The sequence below is a fragment of the Ananas comosus genome, linkage group 15, assembly GCF_001540865.1.
Source record: "Ananas comosus cultivar F153 linkage group 15, ASM154086v1, whole genome shotgun sequence".
Classification (NCBI taxonomy): domain Eukaryota; kingdom Viridiplantae; phylum Streptophyta; class Magnoliopsida; order Poales; family Bromeliaceae; genus Ananas; species Ananas comosus.
In genome coordinates, this window is record NC_033635.1 from 5,208,250 (window position 1) to 5,234,246 (window position 25,997).

The 25,997-nt window shown below is 33.2% G+C and overlaps 1 protein-coding gene across 1 annotated transcript; it reads right to left on the bottom strand.

The window, feature by feature from the left end:
* Nucleotides 10,360-20,648, bottom strand: LOC109721506 (1-acyl-sn-glycerol-3-phosphate acyltransferase PLS1). The gene is made up of 11 exons (XM_020249156.1): nt 20,275-20,648; nt 19,861-19,983; nt 17,126-17,165; nt 16,919-16,992; nt 16,740-16,799; nt 16,046-16,123; nt 15,781-15,939; nt 14,098-14,223; nt 11,218-11,310; nt 10,969-11,052; nt 10,360-10,876 (listed from the first exon to the last, which is right to left on the bottom strand). The coding sequence occupies exons 1-11, from the start codon at nt 20,353-20,355 to the stop codon at nt 10,670-10,672; spliced, it is 1,125 nt and encodes a 374-aa protein (XP_020104745.1). The 5' UTR covers nt 20,356-20,648; the 3' UTR covers nt 10,360-10,669.

Below are 25,997 nucleotides of genomic sequence, written 5' to 3' on the forward strand. Positions count from 1 at the left end.
GAGGATCGCGGAGGCGATGAAGAGGGGGTCGAAGAAAAAAAAAAATAAGAGAAAAAAAGGAGAGGAAGAGGATGCGGTCTTACCCTCTTTACTATCGTAAAAGACGGGAGAGGCGATGGAGGGAGGTGGGAGAGAGAAAAAAAAAAAGGTCACGATGTGGCCTCAGCAGTCGAAGGCGATGGAGGGGGGTCGAAGAGAAAAAAAAAAAAAGAGGTTGTGATGCGGCCTCAGCATGATCGAAGGCGAGGAAGGCGGGGGTGCACGTGCGAGGGTGCGCTGGAAAGAGGCGAGGCAGGCCGCCCTCTTGGGAGTGAAAGAAAAAAAAAAAAAAGAACGAGAGAAAAAAGAGGAGAGAGAAAAGAAAACAAGGGTATTTTAATCTATTTATTGAAAATTCGACCTGAATTTGTAAAATCCAAAAAGACGGCCTACTTTTGCAAAAGCTCAAAACTAGTGAATTTTTTATGCAAATTGGCCTTTTTCTTAGAATAGATTAAGTTGCTTTTTAAATAAAAAATATTTTACATGAAACCAAATACTCCGAGAACTTCTTTTCAACTCAAAATTATTTTTCAGCTCATTTTACATATAATCAGACATACCGTTAACTGATGATTAGTTTGAAAATTTATTTATTACCGAAACATGTAATCTCTAATCATAATAGTAAGAATCTCACAATGGACAAAAAATAAATGAAAGAAGAGAACTCTAGATGAAAGTTAGAAAATGAGTTGTTGGATATGATAATCTATTTATTGTGCTATAATAAGCTCGATGCATTCAAAATGTTTCTTCACCCTTAAATTTTCAAAACAATATGTAAGCAGCAAAAAAAACTGGTTACTCATCGTCTTTGTGCACAAACCGAATGTGACTGCAACACTTGAGGCAGGCACCTCAACCTTCACCTTCACCTGCACCACCTCCTCCTCCTCCTCTTGCTCTAATGACGCCCCGTCCTCTTCTTCCGACAATCTAGCAACTCGGTGAGCTTTAAATCTTGGTCCATTCTTTCAAGCTTCATCGAGTAAATTTTGGCCAACCTTTTCATCGAGTCTGAAATCAAACCTCACGCGGATGGGATACTGATTCCGATCAGTTTATATGAGACCTACACGCTAGTAATAATAACTGGGCTTAAGCATTTTGGGCCGATGGTTGGGCCCAACGAGTTATTGTTGCTAGCGGGTCGGGTCGTTACATTTGGTATCAGAGACGAATACCAGCCAGAAGTGTGAGAACTAAGTGCTATGCGGGACAAAGTGCTACACCAACGGATTTGGTGGGAGCCACCTCTTGAACCCGTAGGAGCACCTCTAGAATTTCACACCGCCCGGTAATGGTCCTGGTCTGTTTGTGATCTGGTTTGGACCCGACGAGGACATCAGGGTCTAAAACAGGGGGAGTTTGTAAAGCCCCAATAGTCCCACATCGGATGGGATACTGATTTCGATCAGTTTATATGAGGCCTACACGCTAATAATAATAACTGGGCTTAAGCATTTGGGCCGGTTGTTGGGCCCAACGAGTTATTGTTGCTGGTGGGCTGGGTCGTTACAACGCGTATCTTCCAATTTCGCAAATAGGCTACTTATTGAACCACATGCTAAAGTAAGCTACTGCCCAAATTTGAGATAATTTTGTAAGGCAAAACGCATCTAGGGAAGGTTTATTTTTTACGAATTGACCCATTATTGCTTGCTCGTTTGTTTTTGCTAACTTCTCCAGGTTATCTCATTGCCCAAATCTGGAGCGCAAGTACTCAACTTTCAGCTTTTTCTGTTCGAAGCCCAACAATTGGACCTTACTCTTTTAGCTCCGCCTTTTTATCATCACCCTCCGTTAGATCTAGCTACTCTTTTAGCTGGTCGAGAGACTGACTAATATCCATGTTCTTATCCAAATCACGCACGTAAAAATTTCTACCTCATCAGCAATGCTTTTCATGCCGATGTGCATCTTTGCCGTTCTATGAACATCCTGAAAAGTGCTCCTGCCATTATTCTACTGCAACAATTAAATTGTAAAGTCCAATATCAAGCCAATTAACAAAAATTGGCAAAGAAAAAAAAATAAAAGACTATGGTTTGGATTTCTTTATCTAATAAAACTTTTTTTTTTTACTTACAAACAGATGGCAAGTAAAATAACCACCATCAAACTATTTTTGGAATAGATAATAAAAGATTAATGTCCAATATGCAAAATATAAGATAAATAAACAAATTAATCGAAATAGAACCAAATCGAACAAATATATACCAAGTAAATAAAATTACTTGTCTAATAGTAATACCTAAATTAAAGATTATGAATGATAACACATAATCAAAGAAGGTTTTACTTAACCATTCTTTATATGAGAAGAGCATTAATGATATCTAACAAATTAAACAAAATTTTAATCAACCATTTAAAACCATCCGTCACTTCTTGAATAAAAAGAATATGAATGATTGCACCAAATAGAAGCATATGTGAGGTTATCCTACGAATTAAAAGAGAAATTGATAACTCATATTGAGATTTCAATCGTTATGTAATTGTATACTATCTCCTCTATTTGGCAGTGTGAGAATAAGCCCAAAATTGTTGGCTAGGAAATGTTTAGTTACATGTAAAACTATTTAAAATAATTGCATGTAAAAGTAAACTGATGTTTATTAGTGTTTGTATTGAAGTAATTAAAAATAATCTTCAATTGTTCATGTTTAGCTTGAATGGGAAAAAAAAGGAGAATAAGGAGAACGGCGTTTCCAATTTTCAATTTATGTTTTTCTAGCAAAAAAATCCGGAATCAAAATATGATATTTTTCTTAAAATGGATTAAGTTGTTTTATAAATAAAAAATATTTTACATGAAACCAAGTAACTGGAGAACTTTTTTTCTCCAGTTTATTTTAAATACAATCAGACATACTCTTAACCAATGATTAGTTTGAAAATCAATTGCTTAAACATATAATCACTAATCATAATAGTAAGAATCTTATAATAGACAAAAGGTAAATGAAAGAAGAAAACTTTGCGGTGAAAGTTACAAAATGAGTTGTTGGATACGCTAATCTATTTATTGTGCTATAGTAAGATCGAAGCATATTCAAAATGTCTCTTGACCCTCAAAATTTTGAAACAAGATGTAAGCAGCAAAAAACTGGTTGTTTCTTGTCGTCTTTGTACATAAACCGAATGTGACTACAACCACTTGAGCGGGTACCTCAACTTTCACCTGCGCCACCTCCTCCTGGTCTAATGAGGCCTCGTCCTCTTTCTCCGACATGTACTCATGTATGTCTAAAAACTTGGTGAGTTTTGAATCTTGGTCCATTTATTGTTTCGAGCTTCATCGAGTAAACTTTGGCCAACCTTTTCATCGAGTCTGAAACCAAACCTGACATGTATCTTCCAATTTTGCAAACAGGCTTCTCATTGAACCACAAGTTAAAGTAAGCTACTGCCCAAATTTGAGATAATTTCATGAGTCAAAATGCGTCTCGCGAAGGTTTATTTTCTAGAAATTGACCTATTATTGCTTGCGCCTCTGTCTTTAATTGCTACCTTCTCCAAGTTATCTCATTGTGCAAATATGAAGCACAAGTACTCAACTTTCAGCTTCTTCTATTCGAAGCCCAACAATCGGACGTTACTCTTTGATTCGGTCTTTTTATCATCACGTTCCATTAGATCTAGCTCTTCCTTCAGCTGAGCGAGAGACTAACTAATATCCATGTTTTTATCCAATACACATAGATAAAAATTTTTTGCTTCATTACTAATATTTTTTTTGTGGATGCGCATCTCCACTGTTATGTGAACATCCAGAAAATTGACTTTTGCCATTGTTCTACTGTAACAGGTAAATTGCAAAGTAAAATATCAAGCCAATTAACAAAAATTAGCAAAGAAAAAAGAAGACTATCGTTTGGATGTTAAAATAAGTTATGGAATAAAAACCTTTTTTACTAACAAGATATAGTAAATAAAATAACTACCATCAAGGTATTTCTTGAACAGATAATTAAAGATTAATGTCTAATTTGCATAACAAAATAAGATAAATAAACAAATTAATCAAAATGCAACCAAATCGAACAAATATGTACATGAAGCAACCAAATAAATTAATTAATTATCTTATACATACTACCTACATTAAAGAATCTATTAACCTATATGAATTCCCAATAATTTTGCCACATGGCAAGTTTTCCTCCATCCTCACTAACCCTCTTTTTTTAATTGATCTTTAATTTGGCTTTTCCCCTCCCCTCCCCTCCTCTCTATTTAATAACCTATAATTAATGTGCTTTTTAATATATACATTTACTTTTTAGCCATTTACTCTTCCTCAAATAATTTTTAACATGCAAAATTAAAAGAGAAGAAGATAAATAGTTACTACATTCAAATATAAAGATTGGAGAAGAGCAAGAGAGTCCTCCAAGCTTTCGGATTTAGGGGTATGTTTGGGAAACGAAAATCCTAAACCTATTTTTCTTTTTCTTTATTTTAATCGCAAATTCTTACTAAGTATCAATTTAGAATTAATTTATTTACATTATTTTTTATATAGTGGTTGTATCAATCAAGGATTTAATTTATGTGCATTATTTCGATTAATTTAGATGTTAGTTTTGATTTTATAATTGATGTGGTAGTTCTGACCCGCAACTTCTGATCATTCCATATCTAAAAGAGTACAAAATCCTGCAAATTTTTATGAGATTTTCATCACCATTGTCGTCATCATCGCAACATTATCATCTCTATCTTCATATGACCTTTTGTAAGTTTTTTTTTAATGATGATTCTAGACATTTATCGATTTTTAATGGTCATATTGGTTAGCTCAATTCATATATTTTTCTATCCAAAAAATAAAACACACTTGAAATTTTATTTTCCAAACTCTTTTCTTCTTCCTCTTCAATATTTTTTATTTTTTCTTCTATTATTTATCCGCCGCATCACACGGGTTACTACACTAGTATGAATAATGACACAAAATCAAGAAAAATAATGACACAAAATCAAAGAAGGTTTTACTCAACAATTTATCACTTTTGAATATAAAGAATATTAATGATTACTTACAAATCAAAAAAGATTTCACTCAACCATTTATACCTCCTTGAATAGAAAGAATATGAATGATGGAATAAAATTGAAGCACTTGCAAAATTTTTCTCCAAATTAAAAGAGAAATTAATAACTCAGACTAAGATTCCAATTGTAATATAATTGCATGCCATCCCTTCTATTTGGCACTGTGACGATAAGTCCAAGATGGTTGGCTAGGGAAATGTTTGGTTATACGTAAACCTATTTAAAATAATTTTATGGAAACGTAAATTAATGTTTATTAGTGTTCGTATTGAAGTAAATGAAAATAATTTTCAATAATTCGTATTCAGTTTGGCGTGTTAAAAAAAGAAACAAGAAGAGCGAGAAGAAAGCAATTTCAATTTGCAATTTATATTTTTCTGCCAAAGAAATTTGGAATCAAAAAAATTTTCTTAAAATGGATTAAGTTGTTTTTTCAATAAAAATATATTTTATATGAAACCAAATATTTAGAGAACTTCTTTTCAATTCAAAATTTATTTGTTAGGTTATTTTACATACAATCAGACATATCCTTAACTGAGGATTAGTTTAAAATTTATTCCCAAAACATGTTCCGCTTTTATACTTTTATTAGAAACTAAATAAAAAAGAAAAAGGGAAAAGTCCCAAAGTGCCTTGAGAAGCTAAATATTTATTTAGAAGCTAAATAAAAAATATTTTACACAAAATCAAATTCCTTGAGAACTTTTTGCAACTCAAAATTTACTTCTCAGGTTATTTTACATACATTATGATACTTATAAGGCCTGTGGGCCATTAATTTAAAAATTATAGGCCTGGCAAAGCCAAGCCTATATAAGCTAGGCCTAAACAGCTGCCCTTTAGGGCCTTTACCTAAGTGACCAAGTTCAACCGTCCAAGGGTTTGGCAGACCCTTGGACAGTGGGCCCAACAGCTCAGTAGCCGTTGGGTGCTATTTTTTTCGAAAAATACCTTTTTATTATTATTTTTTATAAAAAAAAGGTTCAACATTAAAAAATATATTTCTTTGATCAAAATGACCATAATGCCCTCACTAACATTCAAAAATTTGATTGTTAGAGAGGGCAGTTTGGTCAAAAATTAAAAATTATTTTTATATGTTTTAACAAATTAAAATTGTTTTACACCTATAAATACTACTACAAGTATCCAAATTCATCACAACAAATAACTCTTTATTCATTTTCTTCTACAAACACTAATTCTTCCTACTCTTAAACTTTCAATCTAATTTTTTTTTACTCTTAACTCTTAAGTTTACTTTGCAAATATTTTTAATTTTTTTCAATAAATTTTTTTTTTTACAAAGTCTCTCCAAAATCTCACCACACAAAATTTAAATTTCAATACAATAATTAATCTCTTATTTTTTTAGTTTTTTAATTTTTTAAAATATTTTTATTTAATTATTTTTAGTATTATTGTGTTTATTTTTATAATAATATTGGGTGAATTTTCTCATATAGATTTTTCTTGTACTGATTATACTCCTGAATATTATGTTAGTAATCAATGAGAAACTGGAGCCGATGGTTCTACACAAGGTGACGACGGCTTACAACGTAAACCAAATTTAGACGTAAGTTCTAAAAAAGTGACTAAACGAAGAACAAGCGAAGTATTATGTGGGGTTGGTGGAACAAGTCATCTTAACAGATATATTCAGAAATACTAGGTAAAAGAAGATAAAGAGACAAAATAATTACAACTTACCTTTACTTCTAGTGGAGTTAGTACATTTCAATATTCTCATAAATATAATAGAAGAGAACTTGCATTATATATTGTAGAAGCTGAACAACTATATACATTTGCCGAATGTCCATATTTTGAACACTATATGAAAACAATTTTGAATCCCACATATAAAAAAACCTTCTCAAAATACTAGTTGCAAGGATTCAATAAAAACATTTCTTGAATATAGACAAAATTTGATTTCAAATACTAGTCACAAGGACTCAAAAATTTCACTCACTTCCAATATTTGGACATTAAGAAATGAACGTAGTTTTATATGTGTTAATGCACATTGGATTGATTCTAATTGGATATTACAAAAATAAATTATTGATTTTCAAGAACTTGAGTTTTCACGTACTGGTATTCAATTTGCTCAGGCTATTGAAAATGTTTTGCAAATTCATAACATTAGCCAAAAAAAATTTTAATTAGTTTCGATAATGCTAGCAGTAATAGAACTGCAGTTCAAATTTTGAAAAAAAAATTGCATCCCATCTTAAATGAAAAATTATTTCTTAATAAATGTACATGTCATATTATAAATTTCTGCGTACATGAGGGATTAAAAATAATTAGTCCACAAATAAAATAATTAAAAGATTGTTTTTTGTTTATTCACAATTCTAGTCCAAAAAAAAAGATTTTAAAAATTTATGTAGACAATTTGGCCAAAAGTATAAAAAAATTATTTTGATGTTCAACACCGATGGAATTCCACATATAAAATATTACAATATTGTTATGAGTATAGAAATATTTTATCTATTTTTTGTATTGGACAAATTTTTATGACTTTTTTGCAACTATTTTATAAGTTAACCAAACTTTTGTCAAGTATGTATTATCCTATTTCATATCATTTTCTTAATCAAATTTTACTTATAAGTAGTCATTTTACTAAATATAGGAATTCTCCTCTTTTAGGTCAAATTATTTTTATGATAGAATCTAAATTTAAAGAATATTGGAAAGAAATTCCTATTGTATCTCTTTTGGCCTCTGTAACGAATCATAAAATTAAATTAAATAGAGTAGAAATTGCTCTTACACAATATAATGATTTTTAGAAATTATTCAATTAGAAAAAATATTTTTCAAATAATAAATAGTACTTTATATGAAATTTATAGTATTTATGCAACTATTTCGGATAGTAGGCGACCATATTCTTCACAGTTACAAAACAGTAACAGTAGTAGCAATGGTAAAACTAGTAAAAATATAATTTTATCTTTAATAGGAAAACAAAAACAAACGAATTTTAGTGCATCTTCTTTTAATGAACTTCAGTTTTACTTGCAAGCTAATTTTTCAAATCTTTTTAATGAAGATGAATCAGATAAATTAGATATTTTAGCCTAGTGGAAAACACATATAAGTATATATCCTGTGCTTTCTGCTATAGCACGTGATCTACTAACTGTGTAGCTTTCAACAGTGGCATCCGAGTCTACTTTTAGTACAGGAGGAAGAATATTGGATGATTATAGAACCCAGCTTAAGAAGGATGCGGTCGAGGTTTTAGTCTATTTAAAAAATTGGCAAACTGCAAAATTAAAAATACAAGATAAAGGAGGTCATGAATCTACATCTTTAAATGAAACAGAATTAACTATCTAAAAATATACCAACACTTGTGGCATGGTAGAGTGCAATCGCCCCGATCTCCTCGCTATTGCCTATTAGTTGTTCCACTGCTTTTTTTTTTTTTGGTACCTCTCTTTGGTAGGTGCCTTTTTCTTAAGTAAAAAAATGATGTAATGAAGAAAAAAATTATATTGAATTTTTTTCTCTATTGTTTGCTAATTGGTTGTATAAACAATAACATTTTATTTTAAATATATTTTTATTTTTTAAAATTTTTGTACTTTTCTCCAATGTAATTATATAATATGCTTAATTCAAATTTTATATACTTTTTATATTTTTTTTCAAATATCAATTTCTCCTCAGATAATCAAAATTATGAAAAAAACTAATATTAATTTTATATTAAAAAGTTAAATTTATTGTTTGTGTTTTAGTTTTTTTTTTTAAATAATAAAATTTTTAAAAGAGTTTTAATAAAGTTGGATATAATTGTATAAATTAAAAACTACAGGTCAAAAAGTTATAATTTAAACTCTTTTACTTGAAAATATAATTTTAAAAAAATACAAAAATGGGCGATTGGGAATAAATAGGGGAAGAAAACCTATTAAGCCATTACCGGGCTGGCACGAAGCCCGGCCCGGGCGGGCTAGGGGCCAGACCGGGCCTTCCCCTCCAAGAAAACAAGCCTGCACGGCCCGGCCGGGATTTGTAAGCGGGCCGGACTAGGCCGACCCTTCGCCCGAATCAGCCCAGGTAATGTGGGCCATGCACACCCCTACTGTTAGGCAGAAGGGAACAGACGGGAGAAATATCGGAGGAAACTTTCTGTGCAAAAAGGGTGAAGATACAAGAAGATCCCACTCAAGAGTGAAGCTGGCTCAGAGAAGACATGTTGCAACAAACATGAAAAGACAGGTAACAGAGGGAGCGAAAGCAACAGAAAAGCAGAGGAAAAGTCGGGACGGAGTGGCACTGACAAGCCCACGCTTAGGGGGCATTTGTTGGATTGATAAATCTATAGTTCCAATGTAATTTAAGTGCAATGATGTTTGAAGTTTTCTGAAGTGTGATTAATTTTTTGTTGTTTGTTTTAACGTAACTCGTCCAGTCTGAAAGTTAAATTCAATTACTTCTTCTATTTGTTTTGATATAACTTGATGCTTATGAAATTAATTTTTTAAATTTCATTATTTATTTTGCTGTAAGTAAGTGGATCTCGTTATATCCTGAATATAGTGATAAACTTTCCGCTATAAAATTTAACCTATTAAATAATTAATTTTTTTATTAGTATTATAAATAAGGTAATCCTAATTTATGATAAATAAGATAATTCTAACCTATTATAAAAGAGGTAAAGTTTTGGTTTTACTATTTAATAATTTTTTTAAAGAAGATTGAGTGTGACAGAAGTCGAGTTCGACACTTTAAAAGAAAAAGTCGAGAGTAGGTGAAGTGGATGTCTAACGTAACGTGAGTTATACTATATTTTTTGCATCGGATGTATTGAAACTTGAGTTCCACCCCTCCAAAACAAACGCCCCTTAATGTATTTGTCTAGACAAGATAATACAAACAAGGGGGCACAATAAACACTCCGTTCCAAGCCAAACTCAGGGACTGCCGAACCACAATAAACACTCCATTCCAAGCCAAATTTAGGTACCGCCGAGCCTCCCCGCAAAGAGAGCCGCTGTTTACACGATATGCAGTCATATAAATCTAAAATAGCCACACCATGTCACGCCGAACCTCCCCGCTGGCCATAAATTTCACAATGAGACCAAAAAAAAAAAAAAAAAAAAAAAAAAAAAAAAAAAAGAGAAAAAGAATGGTAAATGCATCATAAGTATAGCATTAAAAGTCATCCGTTAACACAGATATCATCGCATCGTATCAAATCATACCATGAGAAGCAAACCATCTTCACATTCAGAGAAGTTTAATGAATTGATACATTTAAATCTTTGTCCTGCTACAGTGAAAAGTTTAATGCCAAACTTAGAAAACACCTGCGGCCGTAAAACACTTCCCAAAGCTAAATATAGGACATACAAAAGGAGGGGCCTTCCACGAGTTCCTACACCCCAAATCACAATGAAACCTATTTGTATAACAAAATGATGTGGATAATAAATAGCTTATCAAGTTCTGCCCTAATTCTGCCAGCAATAATTTAGGTTACACCAAACTTGCAATTCCTCTAATATGTTTTAGTACTCTATTCTTTCTTCACTCGGTTCCGTGCTGCTTTGGCAGAGCTCGAGCGCTCGGACTGGGAAAACCGGATAAAAACTTGCATAAGTACGGTTACCAGTAATAGCCCAGCCGTCGAGAATGCAACTCCTTTCCATGTGGACAAGAGTGCAGTCCAAACGAAGAATCTGTACGCAGCATATGATAGCAGAGACGACCAGAACAGGACCACCTGTAACCCCGCAAAGGATATGTTAATAATACATCCTTTATCACAACATTATACGATCTTAACATCTTATCCTATTGTAAAACTTCTTTTACCAGTAAGGACTTCATGGGCCGACCAATTGGTCTAAGCTCAGCACCAAAAGTATCCTCCGCTATATGCTTATCCAGTAGGGCATCCTGTTAATGAAACCATATTGGTAAACAAGAGCATAAAAAGTAAGAGAGATATCCACAAAGGAATCAAGAATAGTCGCTCGATGTATGACACATTTTGCGATGCAATTTGATCAAGAGTGTTCACAGAAATCAACATTGTAACAGTGAATTGTTATGATAACATGCCTTCGCCACAAATATGTCCTTACACCACTGCGAAACTGCATCATCAGTCTTTGGCAGATCGCTCATTGCGTGTCGTTTGATGTGGACATGTACCTGAATAGACCAGATTATAAGTAGATGAATAACTGATAAAATTAAGCACTGTTTGGCTAGGCTTGCCTTTTTTGTTTCTATTCAACTCAACTCCAATATGATCAAATGTGCTAGTGGATGGCCTTTTTATTCTTATTATTGTTGGACAGCTTGCAAATTCATCTTCTCAAAAAGACAAAAGTGAAAAAAGCTACTAGTTATGTATGGCTTTGAAAAAAAAAAAAAAAAAAAAAAAAAAAAAAAAAAAAAAAAAAAAAAAACCATTGTCAAACAAAATAAATATTGATTGCAAACAAGCCGCCATCTGCTAATGCATTCAAGAAACTATATTACATTCGTTTCTTATGTTAATTCATCCTACTCATTCACTGATAAATAGAATAATTGGCACACAGGAGAAAGCTTATGTAAAACGTCTATTTAAAAGATATGCACAAATTGGGCTGCAATCAGGTTAATGATAAATAAACTTAAAAGGCATGAACCAAAATCCCTTTGGATTTGCCAGCAATCAAATTGTATAGATTCCTTGATATACAAAATGCCACGCAAACACTACACCTTTTCAATCACATTATTTTTGAGTCTAATTGTGATAAGCTAATGTGACTTGCCATGAAGCCTGCATTGGTGGGCTTGCATTTGAACACTCACTTAGAATTATTTACACAATAGCTGTTGCGGTACACATAACTGTCCAAAATAGTCTAATACGGTCAATATCTTTCAAAGAATGCATTGTTACGCTCGCATCATTTCCAATAATTTAGAGAATGCTCTTGATGTTGCTTACCAGGCATGCTACCATGTACTAGCTAGTGTGGTAGGCATGCTCCAGGTACTATTCAGCCAATAACGAATATAATTCAACAAGAGAGCAGATGCTCCAGGTGAAGAGGCAGGAAGAATCAGAGGGACGATATATATTGACTAGCTTTTCTTTTCTTTCGTGCAAAATGTGATTCTAACAAGGATTGGAAAACATAGAAGTACAAAGAACATCACGAAGGCTCCTCATGCAATGCCAGAAATAATTATGAGTCTCATACCACAGAGAAGAAAGTGATGTAAGAAAATGACAATACTCTCTTTTCTCTTTTTCTCAATCTACTCTTTGCAACCCATGTCACTTAGTTTGGCATAATGGCAAGCCAATTCATGTCAATTAGTAGTTTAGTACACATAGCCAACAACTTTAAGGGCATGTTTGGTATCTAGAATTGGACTGGACAGGATAATAATAGAGGATTCAATAGGATTGGGATTGGATTGGAAAAATATAATCCAACCCAACATTTGGTGTTTTTAGGATAACACCTAGGATTGGATCATTAAATAAAAGTTTAAATTAAAACTTAAAATCAAATTCAAATTTTGATTTACAACCTGAATAAAAATATTTAATTTTGAATTCAAAATTTTCTTTTGAAATCGAACTTCAAAAACTGAAAATGAAACTCAAATTCAAACAGCTTTAAATTCGAATTATAAATTTGCATAAATTTCGAATCTTAATTGAAATTCAAAATTTAGATTTGAATTCAAAATTTCGAATTTGAACATTAATTTTGAATTCAAAATCTAAAAATTTGAATTCGAAGAAATTTTAGTTTGAATTTGAAACTTCAATTTTGATTTAAAATTGAATTAGAAATTTGAATTGAAATTCAAACTTCAAATTTGAATCCAAATTTTGCATTTCAAATTTCATATTCAAAATTCGGATTTGAATTTGAATTTGATTTCAAGATCCGAATGTAAATATGAATTTTAAATTCAAAATCTAAATTTAAATTTTAAACTGAAAGTCTGAATTTAAATTTAAATTTTAAATTCAAAATCTAAAATATATATTTAAAATTGAGTTCAAAATTTGTGTTTGATTTTAAAATGTATGTTCAAAATTTAAATTCTAATTTTAAATTAGAAATTTGAAGGGGAGAGGTTTTTCCTTTCATGAATGATAATGAGATACGAAGAGAGGAACCAACTTTGAACTGGGAGTCGTCGATGCCCGATTCCCATCCTATGCAATCCTGACCCAGCACACAGGATTCATAGTCCCGTCTGAGGATTAACTGGCTCAACAGGCCTCGCTTAATCCTGTCCGGTTCGAGTCCAAACATGGAATTAGCAACCGACAGGACTAAAATGATCCAATCCGCCTCTAATCCGGGATGCCAAACATGCCCTAAGAGGCAATGCATATCATAATAAGACAATCCTTTGGTTTGACAACGATAAACATGATCGATGAAAGAAGACTTGACAATGTATGATTAAGCATGATTACTGCTCATTCTCTCCCCAATAAATGCCCTTCCGTCTCAACTTCATTCTATAAACAAACTAGAAACTAGTTATCTAGAACTCTCAGACCAAGCTTTTTTCCGCTGCATCCAATTAATTAGATTATATAAGAATGTATGCGCCTACACGCATGTATGCACATTTGCAGTTCAATTGCACCAAGAATTACTTGCTCTGTTCAACATATGAGCAACTTCTACCATAATAATCATCATAAAAAGTTACGAAAGAACAAGAAATCTCTTTTCGTTTTCCAATTTCTTTCCCTCCCTTTGCTATGTTATCAGTTCAACAAATATCTCATGGATCATATACATAAATATTGAATATTGACAACTTGTAGCTGAGGACACAGTAAAACAAATGCCTCAATAGTGCACCAAGTCGAAGGAGGAGAAATAAAAAAGTTAAAATAAATCAAATATAAGTACAAAAGGACCTTATAAACAATAAATTAGCAAATGCTAGTAATCTTACCACTGAAGATTGCCTTTTCAAAATCCCAAGCATTGTAGGTGGACGTTGATCTTTGGGAATAGCTACAGTTACATCATATATAGCTGGGACAAAAGAACGCATAATGCTTACAGCTGAAACAAATCCCTGAAAATTTTTGTAGAAAATGAGCAAAGCGTCAGTACATATCTCTAAATTTTGTTGTAAAAAGAATTTAAGCTGAAAATTGAAAATTTTGTAGCAAGAAATATCGATAATCTGAAATGACTGCATTCTGTCATTTGACCTCATAGTCATGTCTATCACACTAATGTTTATGTTTACATCGCACTTTATTTAGCTCTAGCAAACAAGCACTTCTAATAGAATTTAGAACAATAAAGTACTTTTTAAGTACTCCCTTATGTGTCCTGCCATCTGAGAATCACAAATTCCAGGGCAGCTTTCTGTACCCATGTAATGACTCAAATGATTCTAAGTACGTAAAAGCCACAGCTCTATCAAAACGACAACCCATTCAGTTCATCATATTTTCAATGACAGAACTTGTATATCAACATTCATGTATGTAGCCCTAAACTGTAAAAGAAAAGAAAAGAAAAGAGACCTGTTCTCCTGTGATTAGTTACTTCAATATGTCATGGTAGACACGTAAAAAGTTCTAAAGACAACAATGGCCATTGCAGGTTGGAAATTTTACTGCATAAACTGTTGCTCATCAACGCATTCCCATATGCTTCCAGGAGGAAATTAGTAGTTTTAGCCCTCACACTCACTAACAGCTAGTTGAGCTTTTGCTGAATCATCAGTTTTGCATGTTGACACGTTCAAAGAGCCACTTAATTAGTTAGGATCATTAAATAATAAAAACATGCTTCTGGAGCCACTTAATTAGTTAGGATCATTAAATAATAAAAACATGCTTCTGCTATCAAGTCTTAATCAAGAGTCTTCATTGTATCTTCCAGAGTAGCAAAATTGGTGCTCTTATTGGAAGTAAAGACATGCACAGAAACAATATAGTTTGACAGTTCATGATATTGAGCCTATAACAATGACATGACATAAGTAGGGCGTACACAATCATACGTCAGTAACATCCCACGAGAATGTTCATCTTGGTGTTGCCATGAGACATGAGCATGTTTTTTATACGCATCTACAGAAATGGAAATATATAGTGACTTGAGGTCATAGGTAACTTCATTTCATTCCTACCATTGAAAGTGATACAATTTTACATTCTTCACTGCATAAGTGTGGATCTGCTCACATGATAATTCTATCATGGACAAAAAAGAGAAAGTAGAAACCCACAGCACAATGCCAGACCATATATGAAACCTTTAATTTTGTCAATTTTGACTCCCTCATTTGGCTCTATAATCTATATGGATTTAGGCAGGATTCTTTCTGAACAAGTTTCTTGGCTGGATCTTTGTATAGAGTATATGACATCAGCATTCATTTAACTATAGGATACTCATAGCGAGCTCCCTACCTCAACCTTCTCAAAGCTCAATTGACTACTAAGCAAAAGTCACCAGCCAAAGTTCTTAAAAGAATACTTCTAACTAAATCAACAACATACTACAATACCATATTTGTGCATTAGATGAAGTGAGTAGTCAAGCACAAACAAAAGAAGAGCAAGAAGAAAAATAACCATTCTGTACTGATCGATTATATGGCAACATATTCAACCTTAGTACGAGGAATCAGCACATTTCTAGGGATCGGTAATCCCTGTGAAGCAGCATATTCTTGAGCTGCCAAAAGTTTTGCTGGTGTAAAGCGAGTTCCCTCAACAAAAAGAGCAAGCCAAAATGGTATGGGGAAATCGTTCAACCGTTGCAGACCCAACTGCATGTTAGTCATTTGAACAATTAAGACCAAATGACCAAGAAAATAGATTCACTATAAGCATCTAGATCAGAAATTATATACAAACAAAAAAAAAAAGAAAAACCTTCAGTGTGTTTTCATCTTTTGCCCAGCTTCGCTCTAAAAAGAGATACTCGGTAAACCACATGGACCAGCCTATAACCTGCAGAAATTTGATCACATCAAGGATGAACAGAAATCAGAATGTAAAATCTTTCAACTAATACAGCAGAATTTAGAAATTTAACATTTTAAAAACTATGTTGAAGAAAACAGATGAACTCATCCAAGTGACTGACTGAGTACTTACTTTCAGCTTATTCCAGAAAAGAAATTAAGGCCCATTATTTTCAAAACTTCGTGAAAAAGATAAAATAAAATAATCCGGTAAAGACCATGTTTCATTCCATTTTTCAAAGTTGTCAAGTCAACAAGTCATGCATTGTCTTTGTGCACCAAAGTTGTACATTAAGAGAGACAAATAAGAAAGAAGCTTCTAAGCCTAAGGATATAACCTTATGACAGACTTCAACAACCCTTAATATCCAGCCTCTCTAAATCCTTTTGATATTTAATAGTTAAGTAGGTTGTTTAGTCACCATGACCTCAACAAAACTGATCATAAAACAAATATTTTCACTTTCCGTTCAACAGAATCAAAACTGTGAAGAAATATCAGAATAAGTATGAATTATGAAATGATTAATAGTACTAATGAGAATTACAACAGGAGAGCCATCTGGAGAGAAGAACAAAAGTATATATGTTGGAAAACTCACTGGAAGGAACTTTGACGATTTCTTCATGACAGCTAACGTGCTGCCGAGGCAGCCTGAACGCTGACAAAAGCATATTGACACCAAGTAAGTGATGAAAGATAAGCATGAATCAACTATTATCTACATTACAAGCCAACAAATGTACGAAAAAAAAAATCATCAAGATAAAAGACAAGCACCTCAGCTAAGATCCATCCAACAAGCCAATCAATATCACTTCTGTGGTTAGAAATGAGAAGTGCATGCTCTTTACCTACAATTTCCTTCACATTAGTGCAGGCAGAGAATGCAATATGCAGTAATATAAAATATATGATAGATAATTCATTCTACAAACAAACATATTCTGCATAAGAAAAAAAAAAGTCCAAAATTTTAGTCCTTACCCATTGACTGGAAAGTTTCAGAATCTGCATACAATTGGACCTGCAATAGGGAACAATATCATATATATCTCCAAGCTCTTGGAAAGGAACTAACATTACATATGACCTTAAACTTCCAATGACGTAACTAAATGGCTATATCATCAAATCAACATTGGTAATTCGTGTGAGAAAAATAAATAAATGCTATGTTCAAAGTCAAAGTGAATGAATAAAGTCATTAAAAAAAAAAAAAAAAAAAAAAGGTATATCCACTGATTCAAGAACTTGTTTCCATTTACCTAGCTCATCAAATTTATGACAGTTTAAATGATTCATATAAATTTAGAAGTATCAATAACCAGAAACACTAACTTCAGTAAGAGCCTTGACATAACAGAATAATTAGAAAGTTTAGTACCCAACAAATGCAAGAAAAGGAACTCGAAACATAATAATAAGACACTCTCACATACAAGTACTGTTTGCACTGGCTTTCAATTTTCCATTCTACACACATGGGAATAGGTCAGTTTCCAAATGAGGCTTCTGTTACAGCCAACACGGTCTATGCCATATCCGAAACATATTAGGAACCATATCACATAAGAAAAGCACCCAAACTCCTTTGCATCACACTATTACTTACATTTTGAGGAAAAAGCATGTAAATTGTATCTTGGTTAATAACATAACTTTTAGACCAAAAATGGAATGAACTCACAAACAGAAGAAAAATAAATATCAGTAAGATAGGACTTGATTCATGATAGACCTTATGAAGAGTGGAGATGCAAACAAAGAGAACAACTGTTGGCCAAACAAAGAGGATGAAAGAAATCATATCTAAATAATTCAGGGGCAAACCAACGAAAGGAAGAAAGGGTTCACTATCTATAACACCCCAATAGTCCCATATTGGATATAAAAGGAAGTGTGAATTGTGTTTGAATATATAGGACTATAGACTCTACCGATGGTAATTGGGCTTAAGCATTTCGGGTTGGTAGTTTGGACCCACCTAGTAGCTAGTGCAAGTGGGCTGGGTCGTTAAACTATCTACGATGTAGAAGTTGAACAAAGAATACCATAACATACTCAGCAACATCAAACTACTGTCATTACCAATTATAAAACAAGAAGAGTAAAATAAGCTGTTCCCCATCAACAATGGGATGCAGATATTATTACTATCACTCACCCACTGAGACCGTTAAACAAAGTGTACTAAATTCAGAAGCAAACATTTCTTGACCCTATATTTGGAAGTATAACTATTTGGTGCTGAATTCCTTCTCATATGGTGACATGTGTAAAAATAAAATGAAATGACTTTTATACGGAATCCAAGCCAAGAGAAAGCGTTTGAGCAGTAAGCCGGTAACAGTCAATGAAAATATACCTAGAAGTATGGAATATAAATTCCACTTTTACTTGAACATCTAGACAAATGCAGCACAATTACCTTCTCTCTTTCCTCATTTTAAACAGTTCCTTCTTCAGTTACATTTTAAAGCAGAAGGTTTAAAATTAAAAAAAAAAAAGAAATAAAGGCCAGAGCATGTAGCTAGCCCATTAGTTACAACCCTCACATCCTTGCGTGCCCTAATGCCTCACTCACAAATTACACTTAACAAGACAATTAAAATACCATAGAAAGCAGGGGTAGCCATGCAAGCATAAATAACTGCACTTCATCAGAGATAGGCATGAACATGAAACTAAAATGTGCCTCGCACTTGGGAGACTAACAGAGCCAATTAAGTCTCTATATGAATGTAATAATAAATCACATAATTAGATGAGGCACCCATGAAACAATTTTTTACTTTACGGACCTTTCGTAATAAAAGTTATGTCAGCGGAGCAGGCAAGCGTTTAAAAGAGAACCCGAAAAAGAGGTGATGAGCATGTATGAAATAAATCAGATTATCATCCACAAGGGCAAGAGATCTAGGCTTGGTTGGACATCTTGTTTGGCACATCTCTTTTGCTTTGCTCGAGAAGCTTGCAGTATTTGGTAATAAAGGAGTGTGATTGAATGTCTAGAAAGGGAAGCTAAATCGACTTCTAAAGTAATTTTCTTGGGATAAGGTAAATCACTTCGTAGGTAAAATACACTATTCTAACAAATCATGGCTACCAAGACCTTGCAATGGGTTAAATCAAACTCTTAGCACACAATCCCAAAAGAAAATCCATGTAGCCTTGTTTATGAATATCTTGTTCAGCATATCTCCTTGATTTACTGAAGAAACTTATAGTATTTGGTAGATGAGAAGTGGCATCAAATGTCTAGAATGGCATTCCATATTCGGCTTTCAAGTCATTTTTTAAAAATAAGATAAACCACCTCGTAAGTGAAATATACAATCCTACCAAATCATGAATGTCAAGACCTTTCAAAGAACAAAAATCAAACTCCTAACTTTCAATCACAAAAGAAAATCCTCAAATTGAACAAGTTATGACTTGATAATCTATTCCAACATCCAAACAGGGTCGTCGCCCACAGGTTACCACCAGATAACTTATTCTAACATGCAAACAGGCCCTTCTAGTCACCCACTAAAAGGTACACTTATGAAGCATCTTCCACTTCAGGCAACCGAGATTGAATAATATGCTCATCTTGGAATAACTTGCTCAACGTAATTACAAGAAGATCAAAAACTAGCATGATCTCTGATAGCCAAAGCAGGAATGGTAAATCAAAACCAAATTTCTTTTTTTTTTTTTCTCTTATAAGACATTACCTTAACACCTGCCCACCAATCAACAAGCCACACAAGCTGAAGCCACAACAACTCGGCCAAAAATTTGTTGATCCTCCTGTATAGACTTTTTGAGAAAGGCCTAATCAAAGCAAAAAATATGGCCTGCAAAAAATGATAAAAATGGAAATAAAATGGCAAGTAAATCTACCTAAACTTGTACAAATCTGAAGACTCAAAATATAAACACTATTTCTTTCAATATCAATTCTAACCCGAAGATTAAAAAGATCAGAGAAATCATGAGGAAAATAGAAGAAAAAAACGAGTTAAAACCATAAATTCACAAATCCAAATCACAAAAAATCCCTAAAATCCAAGAATCTAATACACTCCCACACAACAAAACCCTAATCGAAATTAAAAAATAAAAAAAAAAAACACGACACTCCGCACCTGGATGAGATTAACGATGAGCCCCGAGAGGAGAAAGAGGAGGCCGAGAGGAACCACCACGAGCGCCAGCGCGATCGCCATGAATCTACACCCTGTTCTCCTTTTTTTTTTTACACCCCAAAAATACTAAAACGAAAAACGAGATAAAAAAAATTTTTCTTTTTTCTTTTTTTTTTTCCGACGAGGTCGTTCGTTCGAGTTTCTTCAGGGAGTCTTTTTCTTCAGGGAGTCTTTTTCGTTCGCTTTAAATAAATATAAATAAATAAAATAAATAGAGCTTAAAAATAAAATTGCCCTTTTCGGGTAAAGAGATTTACGAAGCAACGGCAAAGTAGGCGAGCCTCTCACACAAACACTCTCTCTCTCTCTCTCTCTCTCTCTCTCTGTGTTTTCGACGACGCGATTATTGATGATTAAATGGGCAAATTGTTACATTGGTCCCTGAACTTTTAGATAGCCCTCATTTCGTACTCAAACTTTCAATTCTGAGTTTCCCATGCTATACAAGAGTTTTATTTTAGTTTGGCTAAAAATTTTTAGCTAAATTACAGAAAATTTTCTGTCAAAATTTAATTTTTTACTTTTCTTTCTGTCATTTAAAAATCTATACTTTGTCTCTTTATATAATAAAAAATATTCACTTCACTCCCTGCCATTAATAATCTGTTAGGATTTCGTTTATAAAATAATATTATATATTTTTATGCCAAAAATACCCTCAGTCTTCTCTCCTATTGCCTCGCCATTCTCCGCCTCGCTGCCTCGCCCTCCTCCACTGCCTCGCCCTCGCCCACATCTCCGTCCGCGCATACAAACACCCCCTCGCCCTTCTCCACCGCTTCGCCTTCGCATTCACCCTTGTCCTTGCCCGTCTCGATTTCCTCCCACCTCAATTTCCTCGCTATTGTCGCCGAAATGGAGAGACGACGAGGGGGTAGGAGGAGAAGGGAGCATGCGAGGAAGAAAATGATGACGAACTCCGGCCGATCGAGGCACGAAAAATGAAAAGAGGAGGTGGCAGATGAGGGAGATAAGGGAGGAGACGAAAATGGTGAAAGGCAAATTGATCATTTTGTCATCACAGTTCACATCGTACCCTCTGAAAATATTTTTCATTTTACAAGAAAAAAAAGTGTAAGTTTTAAATGACGGAAAGGAAAAGTGAAGAAACGGGTATTGACGAGAAAGTTTTATGTAATTTAACCAAAATTTGTTATAAATATTTATTTTTTATTTTTTTTAATTATTAAAATTTATATTTTATCTCATCAATATTTGAAGTTGTTGTATTTAACCCCTCTCTGTTAGGATTCCATCACTATTCCATCCAGATATTAATTTAATCAAAAATACATTAAAAATAATTAAAATTTATTAAAATTTATTTTTTTATATAGAAAAAGTAAAGGTAGTTTGATTATTTTGCTCTAATAACGTATTGTCAAAAAAAAATTAAAATTTTAAAATAACAAAATATAAATTAAAAATCAGAAAAAAAAGTGAAAAAAAATATTTATCGGAAGATATTTTGTTATTAACCTTTTCTATTTTCATACCTATTTCCTAGCAAATTATATCAGTGTTTAGGCATGTCTCATTTACTTTCTTGTATTAAAAGCTAAGACTTTTATTATCCTAATTTAAATTAATCTAAAATCTAAGATAATTATTAAATCCAACAATAAAATCTATATACAAATATGTCTGCAGATATTATTTTTTAGAAGCAATTGCTTAAATACCCCTGAAAAATTCCCGACTTTTTGATTTACCCAAGGCTAATATTGAAAATATCCTTTCTACATTCCAACCTATTTCTAATATACCCCTAGAGTTAAAATCTGTTAATAAACTCTGTTATCTCTGTAAAATTATTATTTTATCTTTTCAAATATACTCTTTCACCATTACTGACTTTCTAATTTGCCTTTAAAGTCAGGGACATAAAAAGTATTTTGACTTTTGATCTTTTTCAATATATCCCTCTACCATCACCAACATTTCTTATTTGCCCTTAAGTTAAGGACAAAATTGGTATTTTTTTTAACTGTGGTAGATATTTAACTCACGTTTAACTCAGGTTAACTTAATAGGAGATAACTGCGACGGTATTTTACAATAATGGTGGAACATATGAGGGGTATTTTAGAAAGAAAAAAAGTAGAAATAAATCGGATATTTTCATACATATGAGGGGTATATAGATAATTATCCCTATTTCTTAACTCGTTTAAGTAAAATTTGTTTTTTCTAGCTTATTTTTGTAAAGTTTGGCATTTGATAATTGTGCAATTTACTCATGAGACCGCCTGAAGGAAAATTTCATACATTTATCTTGTGCTTTATTATTTTTTTATTTTAATAATGTCTGATTTTAATTGTATCACTTAAATATTCTATAATTTGTAGAAAAAACTTCAAATACCATCCTTCTCATATTAGTACTCTGTGTTTTAAAGTATATCAATTTAGTATCCTATGATTTTATTTATATTTTTTTATTATCGATTCCATTAATTTTTTTCGTTAAATCAGAGACAGAGTTAAAACTTAAAAAAGTACTAAAGTGAATATTCGGTAAATATAGGTGGAATATCTGAAGTTTTTTGTATATAATATAACGAAATATTAACGGAAAAGCTAACGAAAAGATAAAAATAAAACCAGGTGACACTAGCTTGACACACTTTAAAGCATGGGATACCAAAATGAGAAATGCGAAACTACAGGTGTGATATCTGAAGTTTACCATTTTTATATTGGATTTTCATTATACTCAGCTTTTTTTGGTTAAACAGTCACGTGTCAGCGCTTGTATCGTGTAATTCGTGGCTTTTTACTAGTTAGTCCGCTTGCCTTAACGGATCCTATTCTTTTTTGTATCTACTGTTATGAATCATCACCAATGCATGTGCGTAATAAATGATGTATTAAATGAAAACGTTACTAGAGAATGTAAGAAAAATGAAAATATAAATCATAGAATGATTAAATAATTTAGCTTAAATCATAGAATAATAAAGTAAAAAAGCGTAAACTAAAGCACCGACAATTTGCATAAAAAATCTACAAGTTTTGAGCTTTTGCAAAAATAGGTGTCTTTTTCGATTTTGAAGATTCGGTCCAAAATTTTCAGCAAATTGACTATAAAACCTTTATTTCTTTTTCTCTCTCCTTTTTTTTTCTCTCGTTTTTTTTTTTTTTTCTCTCCAAAGAGGCAGCGGAGGCAAAGGCGATCCACCTCTGTCCTGCGCACTCTCGCCCTCGATCGCGCCCGCACTCGCCGCCCTCCTCGCCTCCGGCCCTGCCGAGGAAGCGCCGCTACCTTCTTCTTTTTTTTTCTCTCCGACCCTCCACCCTCCATCCTACTGCAGCAGATTTTGCACCCACCAAATCCACTTCTGGGAACCCGCCATCCACACCACCGCCGCCGACGACAAAAAGGAAGTACTTCTCGACGCCGAGAAGCTCGCCGGTGAGTGAGAGGGCATGCGGCCCACCCGTCTACCCCAGAGGGTGGCTGCAAGCGCGGCCTCGGCGATGTTGGAGGCGAGGAGTGCGAGGAATGTATGTGAGCATCTTTGGATTAGCACTTTTATTTATTTAAAACAAAAAAATAATTAACTAAAGACCAAAAATTAGAGAATAATAAAGAAAATCAAAGAAGAATGAAGAAAAATATGAAATTGCACTGTTAAGATAAAATTGTACTGTTTTAAAAGAACGTTGCACTATTATGTACGTAAGTTGTACTATTTAAAATATAAACTGCACCCTTTAAGATGAAAGTTACAACACTCTTTAAACGAAAATTATATTTTTTGGGAGAAATTTATACTGTTTCTTCTCTTATTGCACTTTTTGATATGTAAATTGTATCCTTTAAGATAAAAGTTGCACTCTTTAAACAAAAGTTGTATTTTTTTAGAGATATTTACACTATTTTTTCTCTTAAAGGGTGCAGTTCACATCTCAAAGAATGTAATAAGAAAAGAAACTATATAAATATCTCCCAAAGAATGCAATTTTCGTTTAAAGAGTGCAACTTTCATCTTAAAGGGTATAGTTTATATCTCAAATAGTACAACTTACGTATATAATAGTGCAATGTTCTTTTAAAACAGTGCAATTTCACATTTGTCTTCCTTTCTCTATGGTTTTCTTCATTATTCTCTATTTTTGGCCTTTAGTTAATTTTTTTTGTTTTAAACAAACAAAAGTGCTAATCCAGATATGCTTATGTGCACCCTTCGCCCTCTTCACCTCCGACACCACCGAGGTCGCGCTTGCCGCCACCCTCTGGGGTAGGCAGGTGGGTCATGTGCCCCCTCCCTCGTTAGCGAGCTTTTTGGCGCCAAAAAGTGCTTCCTCTTTATCGACGGCGGCGGCGGCGGAGGTGGCGGGGACGCGTGTTTCCAGAAATAGGTTTGATGGGTGCAGAATTTGCTGCAGTAGAGATGGAGGGCGAAGGTGGAAGAAGAGAAAGCGTTGTGTCCTCGTTACCATCAGGAAGAACCGTGGAAGCGGTGGAGGAGGGTCGGAAAGAAAAAAAAAAGAAAAAAAAGAAGGAAGCGGCGCAACCTCGGCAGGGTCGGAAGCGAGGAGGGTAAGGAGTGTGGGCGCCGTCGAGGGTAAGGGTGTACCGGACAGAGGCGAGGCGAGTCGCCTCCGCCTTCGCTGCCTCTTCGAGAAAAAAAAAAAAAAGAGAAAAAAAGGAGAGAGAAAAAGAAATAAGAATATTTTGGTTAATTTATTGAAAATTCGGACCAAATCTGCAAAATCGAAAAGTGCGGCCCAATTTTGTGAAAGCTCAAAACTTGCGGATTTTTTATACAAATTGGCCCTAAAGAAGGGGTATATAAAGTTTTTTTCTTTTTAATGATATTTTAATAGTTCGTTAAGTAAAAAAAACCTAAATTCCGTAGTTTATTAGTTATTAGTCTCTAATTGATCTAATTTCATTTACTAAAAAATAATTAATATTATTTAATTTGATAAATTCGTTGATGAATTTGATAAAATCTATAGTATGTATGACTAAAATTATTTAATTTAAAAATATTAAAAGTTGGAAAGGGTATAAATAAAAAAAAGTAAAAATAAAATTGAGAGGAAAATTTCAGAATGCCCCATGGACAATATGTGAGAAAGTCAAATCTAACGGAGCCGATCGTCAATTTAGAAGTTATGAAATTTAGTTTCTAAATACTTTTAATAGTGTAGATCAAGTCTAACGGAGTCGATCGTCAATTTGGAAGCCGTATCATCGAAAACAACTTGATAGCATGGAGCCCTCTGTGCTACCGATAGTATAGTAGCCTTCTTCTATATATATATATATATATATATATATATATATAGAGTGAGGCTACTATGCTATCGAAGCACGGAGCATTCCGTGCTTCCACTCGTTTCGATGTTGCGACTTTCGAATCGTCGATCGGCTCCGTTAAACTTGATCTAGAGTATATTGAAGTACCTAGAAAATAAATTTATGATTTTACGATATTATTTGCCTAGTGAACGAAGGGGCTCAAAATCAACGTGGAAATAAAATATTACAAAAGTAATAATATGACATTAAATTTTAAATCAAAGATATTGATTTGTTTTATATAGTATAAAGAATTTTCTATCAAAATTTCATGATATTGGATATTTCTACACCGTTAAACTTGCAAACGGCTCACTAACGGCCATTGAATTTGTTGATTTTGAGCCCA